The sequence below is a fragment of the Parus major genome, chromosome 3 (assembly GCF_001522545.3).
Source record: "Parus major isolate Abel chromosome 3, Parus_major1.1, whole genome shotgun sequence".
In the NCBI taxonomy this organism is placed as follows: domain Eukaryota; kingdom Metazoa; phylum Chordata; class Aves; order Passeriformes; family Paridae; genus Parus; species Parus major.
In genome coordinates this window covers 59,670,094-59,687,142 of record NC_031770.1, presented here as the reverse complement: position 1 = coordinate 59,687,142, position 17,049 = coordinate 59,670,094, and the positions used below count along the sequence as shown (strand labels likewise).

Genomic DNA, 17,049 nt, shown 5'->3' with positions numbered 1-17,049 from the left:
GGAGGATGAAGGTTTCCCAACAGCAACAAGCTGGTGTATGAACCAGAGATGTTAAGGACAGGTTTTGGTTTTAGGGTCTATTCTGTACATCACTGGATGTGCAGAATAAATTATTTTATAAGATTATTTATAAATTATTCATTTATGATTATTTACAAGAACCTTAGTGGGTTTTTGGTTTTTGGTTTGTAATGGGAAAATGATCTCATTTTCAAATTCATCTGATGTTTCTAAAAGCATGAATGAAAAGATGCTTAAAATCCATCGTGATTACAGGAAGCCTGATAAATGTCTGGAAAAAAATGTATTAAAAATATGATAGAAAAATTCCTCCTGAGCTTTTTATGATGGATTTGCTCTCCCTTTTGAAAGCAAAATAAATTCATCAGAAATGAAAAGTCTTTAGCATTCAGGCAATTTCAGCATTCCATTAATTAGGCAGTAACTGATAGGAGTAAGGTTAACATACTCTGTTTGTATCTCTTAGATCAGAATCTTAGTTTTACACTATATAATTTTAAAGAGTGGATTATTCTTAGGCTTTTTAGAGAGGGCTTACAGGCTGGGGACTGTAGGAAGCAGGGGGTACATATCAAGTGTTTAGGGTCCTGCTTTCTTCTTTGATTTTGACTTTCTTTGTAGGTGGTGTCCAGCTTCTGTTGGGTGTCTAGATTTCCTTACATAAAGCTACCTAAATATCCTTGTGAGGATGCCCTGAGGTGGAAATAATTTTTGGTATCCATCTTCAGGACTGGTAGAAATGAGAGTAACCCTATCTCTTTCATAGGAGAAAACTTCACAACATAAGTGTATGTGAAAATAATTTAAGAGCAAGGCAGAACTATTTTAAACTGATTTGAATTAGCACTGAGGCCTACAAAACTTGTACCTGTGTAAGTTCATGTGATCTTCAACACTGCCCCAGTGCATTTGTGCCTCTAAACTATGACTGAGACAGCACTGTTTGGGTACATAACATGGTCCCACTTCTGCCAGAAGATGAAGCTGAGATTCAAACTGCACAGGGTTTGCATGGGGTAGGTAGGGGCCATGAAGAAGGGCACAGGGAGAGGAAGGTACTATCTGCAGATTATGGACATTTTGGAAGAGACAGAATTAGAATGAATTAAATTCCAGAAAACTTAAAATTTTCAAATTTATTTTGAATCACAATTTTTTTTGGTTTATTTTTTTTTTTTTTTTTTTTTTACAGTATATGTCCCAATTTAGAATATAATGTCAAAGTCTGTTGGCTGTAAATCCTACTAAATTGTGGTTCACTCTGACCCAGGCTTGCCACAAGTATCCAAACTCACACAAAGTCATAAAATATTTGGGTTTTAATTACTGACTGCTTGTTAATTTAACATCTCGTAAACCACAAGAAAAACTAGTAAAAAAAAGTACGTTTTCTAACAGATGTCCTAATTTATCCTCATTTTCAAAATTGTTTTTAAAAATATAAAATGAAGCTTTTGATAAGTACAAGTTTATTTCTCTCTGAAAGGGCTTTTCAAGTATTAACTTCATGCTGAAGTCTGTTTCTGACTAATTGTCAGCACATGCCCAATTACTGATCTTGATTTGATGAACTTCTTGATTTTTGCATTGTAAATATGATCTTCCAGCTTTGTTTTATTGATTATAGACTGCTTCAACTGCCAGTTAACCATGCCTAGTTATATAATAGTAATAGTAGTAATAATAGTAATAATAATAATAACAATCCTTATTTTTGAAGTCTGTGGTCACAGAGTGTTCATACCCTGGGTTCTGTTTCTAGTGGGAAAAGAAATTTAAAAGTATTATCTGATTTGACAGATGCATCTGTCACAAAATCTGGCCAAATGTTCTTCCTTCAGGAGCAGTCTTTTGTTTCACTGGATAGCTTTTTTTGATTTTTTTCCTGTTTTTTTTTTATATTTTGTTGTTACCAGTGCTGCTTGTTCTCATGTGGTAGAGAAAAATCTGTAAGAAGCTAATTTTTTTCATCTTTTCTTATGTGTATGTTTTTGTTGTTGAAAGGAATGTGTACACAGCTTAATATTTCAGGTGAGCTTGGGAAATGGCAGTGATGTGTGCTTTACCTCTTAAAGTCACATAAAAGTTTAAATTTACATACCATCTAAATAGAAGGGCTCTTTACTAGCTACACCCCTGTGACATGGCAACGTATATACCAAGTGATATCCCATAACAAAAAGCTTGGTTCTGGATTTTGAAAGTATCCAAAGCATTCTTTAAGATTTCTAAAAGAGAATCAGCAAGCTCACTATATGTTCTTTACAGTGTCAAAAAACATCAGAGCTTCAGCAATATGCGAAATGTCACTTCTGGGCTTGCTCATTATAAAAATAATGAATAGCAATAATAATTGTGTCATTTAATTGACACACAGTTAATTTTTGAGTATATGTATCTGCCCTGGAAAATGAAAAGTGGCTGCTTCTTAATTACATACCAGTTACAAGGCTATGACCCATGACTAATATAGAATGTTATCTGGCTGTCAGGAGTATTCTCAAAGAAATGTATTCAGTATGATGTGTGACCTGAGTTCAGGCTGACAAACTGAACAGTAAGTGGTTCAGAACCTGGAGCATTTCCTACTGACTGAAAACACTAATCTAATTTAGAAAAATCTTTCCATCTATTGATCAGTCTCTGCACTGAAGGTAGAGATGGATGTTCTTCAGGAGAAAGATCTTTAAGTAGCATGATATGATGAAGGATGGTTACTTGGTAATAAAATTCTTTCAGATTAACTGCAGTTTGCCCTGCTTTTAAAACTCTATTTCTTACTTCTTTACTCACCTAGCAATTACAATTCTTTCATTTAACCACAGATTAATCTCAGTTGTCATTATTAGAGTCATCAGTTCCAGTCTGGCCTGTAAAGTTTCTGTAGCTGCAGTTAGGGAGAAATACTGTATTGCATGGTGTTTTGTCCTTAGCTGGAAAGATAAATGCATATTTAAGTTGTACTAAGTTTTGTTTGTTGGTTTTGGACAGTTTTGCTCTTATAGTCAAATCTGTTCCTTTAATACTGTAAGCATTGTCTCTAATGAAGTAATCTCTGATATTCTGATAAAGGGGATCTGATATTCCGTTAAAAAAATATTTAGATTTTTTTTTATTTTGGTACTTAGAGTACTATTATGGCAACAGGGTGTAATTCAGAACCCACTGATGTGCACGTAAAATTCAGATGACTGTTCGCTTAGATCATGATCACATGTCTTTTGTGACCTCAGACTTTCCTGTACATTTGACACTTTGTTTGTTTGCCTACAGACATCTGATTCTCGAGGATCACTGAAGGATGGTGCCAGGAGCTCTCTTCAGAAAAGCTTCAGGGTCCTTAACAGAGCCAAGACCTTAGAAAGTGATGTTAAAGGTATGTGCAGTGTATGGCATTCAGAACCACTAAATAGAGAGAAAAAAAAGTTGTGAGACTGCTATGCTTCTGGTATGAAGAAACTTTATAGGAAAAATGTAGAATTCATTACCTGATTTGAAACTGGATAGTGTATCAATGAAAAGGATTCTCCTGTTTTGTGTACAGGCGTTACAGGAATAAGGGCAAGAGTAAGGGCAAGGAAAAAAAAAATATTCCAGGCTGGGTTTTGAACTTGTCATAGAAATGATGCATGAATCTTCCCCATCCTGCTACCTTAGTTAAACCAAGAATCAAGACAGATTTTCATAAAAGAGCCCTGTCTTCCATGTTTTTGCATGCAAAATTATCTTTGGCCTCTTGGGAGATACATTAAAAAGAACATACAGCATAAAGGAGGTGATCTACACAGCTTAGTCATCTTTTGGCTGTTTTAAATTAAAACACTTTAATTTAGTTTTGGCAGCTCTAGGATTTCCAACTGCAGAACTAGTATTTCCAACTGTAGAACAAGTAAACATAATGTTTAATAAGGTCATAAAGCATAATGTTTCATAAAGTCATTAATTGCATTTCATTGTCATACACTGTTTGAAAGTGAAAAACATTATTTTCTTGTAGTTGAACTGAGGGAAAGAAATGTGTTTGAGTTACTAGTAAATCTTGGATGTATATTTAGAGTCTTCTTTATTGCAGCTCTCTTCTTCCAGATTCAGTACAGATTTGGAGCTAGATGAACATATTTCAGGAAATATGTTATAGAAAATCACAAGACTACGGGAAGAGGCCAGTGTGCAATTTCAGTATCATGGCTGAAGTGGAAAAAAATAGCGATGCTTTCTGGTCTGGCATGCAAACTGCTGTAGTTTGCTGCAGCTGGTGTATAAGAAGCACTAAAAAGGCTGCACCGCCTCTCCGGTGCCGCAGCTCCAGTGAGCTGACTTGGCACCTCAGAGTGGAGCCCACAGCTCTGTCTGCGCCCCAGGCAGGTGGAGTAAAGCACACTGCCCTGTTTGCAAGGACAAATCAAAATGATGTCTCTACGAGGATGGACATGAATTCCATGTGTCCACATGATTGTTCAATTTAACCCTGAGACAAGATATATTACAACCATTACTGCAGAGAATTTTGAGAAAAGTTATTTTGCCATTGTACCAGTGAAAATTTTAGTTGATAACAGTTTCATAATTCAGAATAAAATGTCCAAACAGCCTAAAGATTCATAAAGCAAACTTAAAGCAAGCAGGCAGGAATGCTTTAAATGCACATATTATATCTTTGTCTGTTTTTCCCCAAACTGAAGGGTAATGAGATAGAGCTTTCCTTAATGTTCCTCAATGTATCTTAAAGTGCTTCATAAAGACAAACATTCTGAACTTGGGCAGTATGCCTTTTTAAATCTAATAAAACATGTCCATGCTCCACAGCTAGACCCGTGGAGATCAGTTAACACTGTGCCCAGAATGTAGATGTGTAAGAAGAAAACACAATGACATACTTCTATTCCCCACGCTGCTTTTGCACCAAAGTGGTGATATGATATTATTAGTATTGTGAATAACATAGAACATATGTTACTGGTATTATGAACATAATCCCTTCTGGTTGTCTTGATTTTCCCATGAGAGAAATTGGGAGCTCAGTGTCAAACTAAGAGAAAGGTATTTTCTTAGAACCCTTATAAAGCCACCCTTTCAGAGTCTCAGCTGGAAGTGCAGGATGGCTAATGGGCTCACTATAAAGATCTGGTAGACAGAACTAATCACTAGCTTAAAATTTCTCTGTCTGCACTACAGGAAGTACATTAGTTAAAGTAATGAAGACCCATAAGCCACTCAACTAATGTACACTCCAAAAATCCCACCTGGGCCATGATAGAGATGGGAGTGTTTTCTTCCTACATTATGATATTCCCCTGATTTGTGGCCAATTACCTGAGTTATAAAATGGCTGTTAATCATGGAAATGTTTTATATTACCACCAAAGACTGCTGAAACAGTCCTTACAAAGCAAAGCTTCTGACAGAAGCTATTAAAATGGAGATTTAGTCATTTATCTCTCTGTGGGGTTAGGAGTTAAGAATAACCCTGGCAGGAGAAGCAAAATCTGTATGTAGTACTGTGGCTAAGAAGGAATTTTGAAATTTGGGCTACCAGTGAATAAATGCTGATCAATGAAAAGTGAAAATAAGATGCATAAACAGCTCTTCAGCTGGAGACTGCTGTCAGGTGGCTACTGAAATTCTGCTAATGTAATTTCTTTTGCTTAAGAATTGACAACTTGAGGGGGATGTGTCTTGTCGGACAACACGTGAATATTTTTAGCTAAAACATTTTCCAGCTGATAGATCCCTTGTTTGTGTATTCTCCTCTGCATTGCCTTTCTGCTGATCTGGCATATTGCATTCACCAGATTATGGCAGTCAGTGCTGAAGGCACTCTTTTTAAAAAGTTATACTTAATTAGCTGCATTTCTCTAGTTACATCTCTTTCTCCTATTTGCTCCTAATGCCAGTTTCTAAGTCTTGCTTGGTGTAGGAAAAAAAATTCAGCTTGTGACCCATGTTCCTCTTTATAGGATGAGACTGTGGGGAGCAAGAATGCTATTTGGAAAGATAACAGAAGATAACAAAGATAACAGAAGGGGATGTGTGTAACAGTCAGCTAATTTCTGCAGTCTCCAGTCAATAAAAACAGATGCATTTGTTGCTCCTTGGTAGACTTCCAACTTTAGCCTGATTTTGGGATACATGCATTTGGTAGCATAACCTTACTGATGTTTTCTTGGAGAGTTTCATGTGGAAAAACTGCATTTATCCATACTGTCAGAAGATACCTGCTTCCACTTTGTTCCTCTACATGTATGTTCCGCCGTGATGGTGGCACATCATCAGCAATTAAGCAGTGTCACCTATTTATGTGATCTGCAAAGTCTTGTAAAGCCTTGTGTCTCATAAATCACTATGCAAACAGTAAAAAACTAAATTCCCGAGTTCATCTTAAGATGAAATATATGCACACAGCTTTGTTTGTCTTCATCTGATTCCACTTCATTGATGCAGAGGAATAAGGGATGATGCTGTATCCTGTAATGCTCTGTTTAATATAAATAGAAATTGAAAATCATTGTGCATGTTACCCAAGACAGCAAACACAAAGGCTGATACATGCAAAGTCCTTCAGGTTCCTGCTTACTCTTTAGGCTTTAGTTTCAGCAATGCATGACTAGTTTTGCTGATTTGAACAACAAACAGTGCATTTATTGGCATCTTTTGCCATATCTGTGCAGAGCTAATGAAGTGAAAACAGGATTGAGATAAATTTCTCATGATATTGCTCAACCTACACTTTAATGAGAGTTGACAGTGCCTGGCATATTTCAGTGGAGACCTACTAACTTCTTCCAAGCTGGATAGGTTCTGTAGTTTGGAAAAACTTAGACTGTAGCTGCCTGTATTTTGAATAACTTTAGCACATAACTGGAGGATCTTGGGCCTTCAAATCATTGGCACAGCTTTTTTCATAAATGCTAATAATTAAAGGATGTAGAAAAGCTGACGTGAGGTCAGTTCTGTTTGTGATTCATGCAACAGATTAGTCCAGTGCCTAGTGAAGTTGTCATCTGGATTAGAAGGTAAGAAGTTACTTCAAAATAAAACCTAGTATCTCTGTGAAAAATGAACAATTTCCTTGAAAAGCTGACACAGGACATAGTTTGTCCTCACTTCTCATTGTGTAAGAGCCTCCCCAGGAACACTTCTTTATTATTGTAACTGGAAAAAACCCACCCACAGTAAAACTGTATTTGAGGAATTCAAAGAAAAAACGTTAAACAGGTGAAGTCTGAATGTTCAATTTCAGAATTTCTAGGGAAAAATTCCCTTGTTAAATTCCATAAAAACCAGTTTGCTGCTATGGTTACAAAACTGAAAACAGAAGTCTGGGAACATAATTCTTCAGAAATATAACCGGCAGATAATTAGCATGCTGGACAGGCAGAGTAGAGAGGAGAAAAAGAGAAAATTTAAAAGTATGTTTCAAAGTTAGAACACCACCACCATATATGAGTCAGACATCTCAGAAATATTGACAGACTTTATAAACACTAACATTCCACTAGAAACACCAAGAAATTGTCAGGCAGACCATGATTTCAAAATTAAATGTTAGAAATTAAAGCAGTTTTTTGGTATTATTACTTAACAGGAAAAGAACTCAGATAAAATCTCAGGGCATACAAGACCAAAATCTCATGAGTGCATCTTGGTTTAACAATATCACATTACCAGTAGCCTCCTTCAGCAGCAGGGACATAACCTATCATTTAAAAATAAAGCTGTTTTTAGAGAGAAGAGTGATCATACAGTATATGCAATTTTTCCAAACTTTATTCTAGCATTAACTGCGCCTCTCACAGTTCACACAAATGTCCTGTTCTTCTGCAGAACATTTTGCAGGAGTGAAGGCTTATGTCCAAACCCTCCTGCAGTCCTGTGTGGCACTGGAATTCAAATAAAGCAAACAGATTTCTTCCTCGCAGTGACATGACATTTCAAAAGGTCTAACAAAAAATATATAGTTCTCATTTAAATTCCATGTGCTGTTTCAGTCTTCCTATAGCCTTCAAAAATTTAATTAATAATTTCTTGTAGGCAATATAAATTTAGTTTGATTTTTCTCTTTACAAATTACTCCTTGCACATCTAATTTTAAGAAACCATGCTTTTTTAGAATTTATGGTATTTGAATCAGATGTTTATTTTTAAATGACTTGCCACATACCTGAAGGTCACAGTCATTCTGAGCTTCTGTTCTGCAAATTATTCTTCTCTTCTGGCTATCAAGTCCAGTGATGTTAAATTAGTTTCCCAGTAGGATACGTCTTTAAGGTAAGAAATCACCAGCTGTCTGTTCCAAAGAGCTTCCTATTGATCCAGAAAAATAATGAAAAATGCCCACTACAATAGTAACTAATAAGTTAGTAATAGTAACAATAGTAACTAATAAGTAACTAAGAGGAATAAGCACTAACTACATTTTTTAGTCAAATTTTGCTTCTGAATTTTTGGATAATGTCTTTTTCAATAGCCATAAAGTTTAGCTGGAATCTCAGTTTGGGGATTGTTGCATTTCTCTGCTGGATAGGGTTCTAAAGACCCTGCATATATTTTATTCAAAGTAAATGCTGAAAAATAGGAACTTAATTGTAAATGAGGACATCAGTTTCAACTGTGATGTACTAAATATGACACACATGTGCCTTTGATTTGTACTGTTTTTTACTTAGACTTGAACCAATTATTAACTATGAATGTTTTTTACTAGGTGGGTGTTTTCCCAAAGAACTTAGAATGTTTATTTCATAATAAACTGTCATTAGTGTACTCATCTCATATTGACAATTAGTGATCTTTTATTTTTCTTGGATGTTATGTCAACATCTTTGAGAAAATCCAAGAGAACTCGGCTCTGGACACTCCAATTGTAACAGCAAGCTGGCTGTCTTGTTTCATTCACACCACATTCAACTCATTCAGCTCAGGCAACCACCTTAAGAAGAAAGGCAGTAGCTTAATCTAGGAATCAAGACTATGACTAACACCACAGTTGTTGAATCTATCATTGGATCATTGTGTGAATTTGCCTAAATCATATCATAATGAGTTCTTCCCTCTGCACACCTTTGAAAAACCCATGATAAATACATACAACACTACAAGAAACTCAAACATTTAGATACTATGGAAGTAGGGAACTTAAAGACACTGGACAGGATGATCAGTGAATCCACAAGTTCTGATGGACTTCCTTATTCACACAATTCCATATCTTAATAAAAAAGTAATGGCTTGCTTGTTTTTGTGCATTTTAAATTATGTGTAAAGAAAGGATAGTGAAAATAAACAGTTAAAGTATCTGTATCATATGTCTTTTTTATAGAAAAGGATGATAATCTGGACACCACACAAAACAGGCTGAAAGATGCTGATGAGAAGAATTCCATTCTCCTGAAGGCATTGAATGAAACCTTAGGAAAGCTGTCAGCCATTCCTAATGGTAAGTTGTAAAAGTGTGGCAACGTTTGACTCAGTCCTCCTCTTTTGTTTCTTTTTCCATCAGTTAACATTTGTCTCATCAATCTTTGCCTGTGTCCACACTTTGAGCACTGGCTGGTATAAGACAAAGATGAGCAATGTGAGAGAGAAAACTGAACTGAAAAGATTTACATTGTATCAGAATTTAGGGATGGTAAAGGGCACCATGCTTCTGCAGTTTGCAGATTTCTGAAAGAAAAAAATTATGATATCAGAAATTATGATACACTCTGAGACAAGTAGTATTTTGTTTATATATGAAACATCTTTTTGAAGCTAATCTTTAATGAAACACTATAATACATTTCCAGCCACTGTTTGGTGTGGTACATATTTTTTAGCCTGTAAATTGCTTAGAACTGCAACAGGTTTTCCTCAATGGACTCTGAAGTACTGTGCTCTTGTGACCTACCCCTGAAGGCAAGGGTGACTGAGGTTCTTGTTAATATCTATTAACAAGATCCCTTGGGGTGGATTACAGTGAAATGACACTGATTGACCAGTGCAGATAGATAGATAGGCAGATAGGTAGGTAGGTGTATAAGTACATGTATATAGACATATAAATATGACAGGTGAATTTTAGAACAATTTGGTTGCAGTAGAAAGGAGGTATGTAGCCATTTTGATTATTAATCATAGAAATCTGACAATAAAAAAAAAGAAAAAATGAAGGAGAAGAAGAGAGAAAGAGGAAATAAAAAGAGGAGAGGGAGAGGGAGAAGAGTTAGTGGAAAGATACCACCACATGTGGATCCATCAACAAAACTTGGTTGTTGTAATTTATATGTACCTTGGTCAAAGTGATGGTCATAGTCTTGATTCATCCAGGGTGGGTGAAACCCCACACAACATAAAGTTCAGTGGGTTAAGGTGCATTCAGGTTCAGGTGGGAACTCCCATGTACCTCCCCTGGAGGGCAGTTTTGCACTGTTTGATGCAACACTGTGGCTCATGTGCTGTCCTCTGGTGGAAGGTCACAGAAATGAGTCTGTGGTTTTTGGTGGTTTGTGACCCCTTCTAAGACATGACTGCTCTTACTCCTGCCAGTGTAATGGGCCATTGAGGTCTTCTCAGAAGGAATGAACACTTCAGACCTGTGTGATTCATGCCCCCAGGCAGGCCAGTTTTATACCACAGTCCTTTGGCATGAAGGAAAGCATTATCCCAGCTCCATAGGATTTGCTTCTTATTGGCCTTTTTCCTAATCTGGCTCAAAAGAGATCTCTTTGCTAAACAAAGGTCTCTTTGTTTTGGTAATGTTCTGGTGATGGGTGAGACACCTGGGCTGTTCTAACGCAAATCAGAGGTTTCACCACCACACACCCAAGAACTCTGCTCCTCCCCTTACTTTAGGAGTTATCTCAGCTTAGCAACTTGCTGCTTTTGTCAATGGACCATTGCTTGAGTCATTAACATTCAATATTTCAGTGTCTCACATGTGCACAGTTGTTATTCTGTAGAGATTTATTTTTTTTTAAAGTGTAATACTAATTAAAATCCCAAAGTCCTGCTATGTTAGCTACTTTGTATTGTGATAGCAAGGGACAGGGAGCCACAATGCACTTTCATTATAATGGATAGTGGAAGATAAAATGAATGTTTTAAAAATTAAATGTTTTAAACCAATCTGTTTTGCTATGATTTTCTCTCCCAGAAGCACTTCATAAACTGAAGTTTCACCTTAATAAAAGTCTCTGAAGAAAATCTGTATTCTCTCTGATTTCTGATGGTCTGGAAGGTTCAGACTGCTAGTAAACCCTTAGCATGAAAAACAATTTACAAAATTAATCTTGTACATTTTTGTGGCTTTAAGATTCCAGCTAACTGAAAAGTTTTGATTTAGATTAAATAATCCTTGAAATCAGCACTCACAAAATAAACTGTTTAATATTTCATGCTCGTCATGTACCATTTCTTGGGTTTTGGTCAAGATACTGATATGGGTATTTGTCTTGAGCACAGATAGATGTCTTAGTCAACCAAAATGGACCTCTAAATCCTGTTAACCTTAGGACACAGAATACTAGTAAATACTAGTAAAAGTAATATGAATTATGCAATCATTATCAATGTAATAAACTCTTGGCAGATTAGAATTACAGCGTGCTTACTCTTGGCACAAGGACACTCATAAAAACAAGCAGATGAGTATTAAGAATGAAATTCAGAGCAAATAAATGGTGTGGATAAGAAAATGGAGTAAATTAGTTGTCCAACAGGAAAACGATCAAATGAGGAAGGGAGAGAAAATGACCCTGTCATATATCTTGTTCAAGGATTTGAGAAAGCAGAGAGCAGTTTAAACATAATTCTTGTGTCCCTGCTGTACTAAGAGTCAGATAAAAGCAGAAGGATTCAGAATGGGATAGACAGATCACATGTGGGACAAGGACCCAGGTGCAGAGATGGCATAATTTAAGGTGTGGCTGAAAATAATTTGTGGGACTAATAGAGAGAAGTAACAGTAACTTCAACTTTCAGCCAGAAAGGTGCATGACCCCTTATAATGACCCAAAAGGAACTACTTAGATATGATGGAAAAAGGCAATCAAGACGTTCTTTTCTTTCTCTTGGCAGGACTGACAATGATAATGATTTACTAAAGTTTCCATCATATTTCTGAGGTGCTGTTGTATTTTGGGGGTTTTTCAGAACCAAAACTTCAGAAATAAAGATGGAGTTTTTTGGAGCACAGATACATATCTGTACTCAAAAAAGTTATTTCTGCACTCTGGGCAATCATTTAATTATCATTTTCTACCTACAGATACAGCTATAAAGATACAGGCAGCCAAAGACAAAGCAAGACAAGCCAACGATACTGCAAATGATGTCCTGGCCCAAATTAAAGACCTCAATCGGAACCTCCTGGGCTTGAGAAAAAACTACAGTAAACTTACAGACGATGTGGCCAAAACAAATGCAGTTGTGAAGGATCCAGTCAAGAACAGTAAGTGAGTTTTTTTGGGTTGTTTGGTGGTGGTTTTTTTCAGTTTGTGTGTTTCATTTCATATCTCAAAATGAAACAGAGACGCTCCAGAATTTCACTTACATAGCATTACTACAGTGTGCTGGGATAAAAGGACTCTCTATCTTCTATTAAGGGCTTCTATTTTCTGGGCTTCTTATATGTGAAAAGGGACCAGAGGTCCCTTTGAACACTAAGAATTCTGTGAAAAGAATTTTAAATCTTAAAGACTAGTGCTAGTAGTTGCAAGAAAAGCTAATGTCAGAAGGATGAACACGTAATGGATAGATTTGTTCCTCAGATTACTTTTTAAAGTGTTTAGGAGGTGAATAATCAAAGATTCTGACTGGCAATTCACTGCCTGATTCAAGAAAAATACCCTGCACTAAATCTGTCTTCAGTCTATCAGATAATCAGTCCTTGGAGAAATGCATGACTTCTTTCATATACATTACTATTTTTGGTAGGACACTGAAGACATTTAGAAAAAGGAAGATTCTGGGAATGTGGTCTTGTCTGCTTTTTTCCTTTTTTTTGCCATGAATTCTGCAATCGAGTGTGACAATGACTTTAGTATTTTCACATTGGTTAGAATGGATAAAAATTAATTCTATATTACAACACATTTTTATGGTAGATTGCTAGACCATCTCTCATATAGGAGTACACAGCCACAAAACTAGTGTGTTTAGAAAATGTATGAAGAACTAATTTCTCAGCTATTCTGGCCTACTCAGATTGTTCTCAGCATTATGAAGCTGAGAACCTGAAAACACACAGTTTAGGAGGCTGTCATTCTCATTCTGTGGACAAATGTCCTCTGCCAATTGTTGCTGTACAGGTGAAAGAAGTTAATCCCCATGGCTGTTTGTCACTGCCTGCCTACTGCAAGTTCCCCGTCGCTCATCAGCTGAGATACATGTGTGAGCCCCAGTACCACTGCCAATGGGTGCATACAGGTTTAGACAATATGTAAAGTAGTTATTGATTGAAATGGTGTGGTTAGATTACAGCAGAATGTAGAACCAGCAGATCTGTCTTTTACAGGGTAGTGGGAAACAACTGAGAAGCAGTCTTGAAACAGTCGTTTCTTGGCACTGCTGAATCTAGACTAGGCTGTCTGTCCCTGCTTGAGTATTCTGATCCTGTGTGTACCTTAGCACTTTAGTTGAGATCAAGAGTGGTAATTTAAAATTGAATCTCTTTATTGTCCCCAATCACCATTATTTTGTTTGCATTGAAGACTGGGCTTAACACTTGCAAACTGTTTTGTGTTAGATGAAACTGAGCTGTGAGATGTTCTCCAGAAGTACCCTTCTGTCATTCTCCAAATGTTAATGGAAACTCAGATTACAGAATGAAAGTAATGTAGGGTGAACCATTCCAGATGTATGAAGTGAGTAGGTTGGCATTCATGACTAAATGCAAAAGTAGACATAGCCTATATCTATACTTTGTGTGACTCTAATATGTCAAAATTCAGGTGCTGAATTCTCATTTTGATAGATATGAAGTATTTAAAAGGTAAAAAGTTATTTATAGACTCATCCTGTCCCTTACTTTACTTTACATGTCTGTTTAGATCTTCAAAACATTCTCTTATGTTATCTTCTATCTTCTTATGTTATACTCTGTTTTTTTCTCTTTTTGTCTCCATATCTTGCCTGCAGAAATCTGTACGTATGTTTTTCTTACTTGCAGCTTATAGTGTGCATTTTCTAGTAAACAATGACTCATTGCTTACCATCAAAGCCTCTGCATGGTCCTCTATGTTTCACATTCATTGAAATAGCTAAAGTTACTTTTTGAAAACTTTGAGATAAAGTGATTTGGTAGCTAGTTTATCTTACATGAAACCTTAAAAAGCATTTTGAAGGTTTTGGTATGAGTGTTTGGGTCAAAAAACTAGATATGCAGTTTTTCTTGCTTTATCTAAGCATTATTTTTATTACTATTATTATAATTACCATTATTTTTGTGTAATATGCATCTTTCTGGTAAATGCATGTTTGTCCCTTTCAGTGTCATCCACAAAAACCCACATCCTCATTCAGACTAAGTGTTGCAATCCTTAGATCTGCTGATGAGTTGTCAAAGAGAGTGTATTATTCAGTAGTTGTAGGTTGAGGGGCAAAAAAGTAATTTGAGGCTTAAAGAAAGACAAAAATATTTTAGCAAAATTATTTAGTTCACCTGAAAAAAAAATAAAAAAGAAAAGAATTTGCAGTTTACTGTCACTATTTTTAAATCTACTTTCAGTACACATATAGAATTTTAAGCTTGTGACCAGAATATAATCTTTTTGTATTTGTGCCCATTATAGATAGTTCAAGAATTCATTTCAAGTTAATTTTAACCCAGTAATTTCAGAAATTACTTATAGAAACAACCCAGTTTTCATTAATCCATCATTTTTCTTCAAAATTTGGGGTTCTTTTCAAAGAAGAAAGCAAATATTTCATTCATCAATGTATTTTGCTACAGGAAATGTTTTCCATAACTATCATCTTGACCTGAAACATAGTTATGTCTTCAAAATCCTGCTTTAACACCAATGTTTGCTGCTATTGCTACTTTAACTTGATTCTAAACATTCTGAAATTGCCTTATTCTGTTCAGGTAGCTTTCTGGCCTGTGTGTACCTCTTAGTGGCATATACAATCTCCTGAGCATTGTGTATGCAGAATTTTCTTGGATTTTTATTATTGCAATGTATAATTCGTCTCTGACGCTATTCTCTAAAGCTCTGCCTTGTTCTTTCTTATGAAGTTGCTGATGCAGATTCCAGTATTAAAAACCTAGAAAAGGAAGCGGATCGCCTGCTAGATAAAATCAAGCCAATCAAAGAACTCCAGGATAACTTAGGGAAAAACATTTCTCAGATAAAAGAGCTGATAAACCAAGCTCGGAAGCAAGCCAATTCGGTGAGTCCCATTTCTCAGAGAAAAATGACCTTTTGAGTATTGATGGGATTTTATTTTCTACTTTTTATTTCTTTTCTACAGTGTGAATCCTTCCTAATTCTAAATATGTGTAAAGAGAGCAAATAATGGAGTATAATTTCTCAGGAAAAAAGAGAATATTCTGATGATTATCACTCTGTGTCTTGTTTCTTCATTTAAAACACGCACTTGTAAATGAATAACATCTGTAGGAATGAATCTCAAAAGGTTATTTTTCAAGAAGTTTTTTGGGTGTTAATAAAGCAGAAGAGTCATAATATCACAGATTTTTTGTGAAAGCAAAAATGTATTTTTCTGCTTCAGCACTGATATTAAGCCCCAGATTTCATTTCATAGACCTTGCATTACTCAAGAATGACACCATCTGAAACTCACTGAAATTGATGAGTATATCTGCTTGTCCCATGTTTTTGATTTTTCTCTGTCCAGTGGCAGCACCGAAGACTTGATCTTAAGAATATATTTCTAGTCCATTTAGTGAGTTTGGCATTCATCTCCCAGTTGATTCAGTAATATTGTCAGCTCTAGGATTATCTGGTTAATACTGAGATTATTCAGCTTGTGATTTAAATAGAAAAGGAAAAAGAATCTTGTAGATGATACTTGAGAAATCTTCCTCAAAAATGGTTGAAAAATAGTTTAAAAAATAAACATAATAATAGGATACTGGGAAAGAAGTGATAGGATAAATAGCAGGATACCGGTGAAAGAAGTTTTCACCACATATGTGATGAAATCTGCACAGAAGAGAAAGACAGGCTACAGTAATGATATGTTTTTTCACATTCATTTCCTGTCTGAGGGCTTTGAAGTACTTAACTGTTCAGCATTTCTGAGATAAGGAAATTAGGAGTTTGGTCCGGTAATGGATCTCTTTTTAGCAGAGTTTGCCATAAGCATAAGGTGATACCATTATGTACATTTCCTCTAATGCATAAACATGTCTAGCTGGGATTGAAACACCATTGTAATGTCATTATGTCTGTGCTGGTGTTATGAAAGCAAACAGTAAAGTGTTTTTATCTGTGCTCAGTGCCTGAGGAAACCAATACATGGATCCAAATGCATGTGTCACTCAGCTGTGGAAAAAAAACTTAGTTATGAATGCCAGCTCCATTAGGGACTATGTAAAAGCAGTGATAGACATAACTGTTGTTTTTTTTTAAAAAATAGTTGTGAAAATATGTCTTAAATTGGCATAATCAAAGATATTACAAGGGAAAAATAGATAATTATGACTACCCAACAGCAATATGCTTTAATTCCTTCAGGAATGTTGCTTATTTCCTAGCTGCATATTGTACTAATAGACTATCTGTACTGCTAGAATCCCACTGTTACTTGCATTACACCAGTATATCTTGTAGCTATTTTTAATCTACACGTTTCGTCCTTTAAATGTGAATTCCAAAGAGATTTTATTTCCTTTTGCTAAACAATCTCAGAAAGAAAATTAAATTTCTACCTTTTTCGCATATCCAAGCAACTCCCTGGTACATGAAAAAGAAAAATGTGAAGGAAGAAAAAAATTTAATAGTCTTATACTTATTTGGAAGCATCTACGGTTAATTCTGAAATAATAAGCAGTGAACTGAATTCTTTCTGTTATGCTTTTTTTTG

General features: G+C 35.7%; 1 protein-coding gene across 1 annotated transcript in view; it reads left to right on the top strand.

The window, feature by feature from the left end:
- Positions 1 to 17,049, top strand: part of LAMA2 (laminin subunit alpha 2) — a 336,031-nt gene that overhangs the window by 277,472 nt on the left and 41,510 nt on the right. Inside the window, exons 41-45 of the mRNA XM_033512805.1 lie at positions 3,295 to 3,397; positions 9,341 to 9,457; positions 12,266 to 12,448; positions 14,137 to 14,142; positions 15,236 to 15,390. Coding sequence (XP_033368696.1) covers positions 3,295 to 3,397; positions 9,341 to 9,457; positions 12,266 to 12,448; positions 14,137 to 14,142; positions 15,236 to 15,390 — 564 coding nt within the window. The remainder of the gene's footprint in view (positions 1 to 3,294; positions 3,398 to 9,340; positions 9,458 to 12,265; positions 12,449 to 14,136; positions 14,143 to 15,235; positions 15,391 to 17,049) is intronic.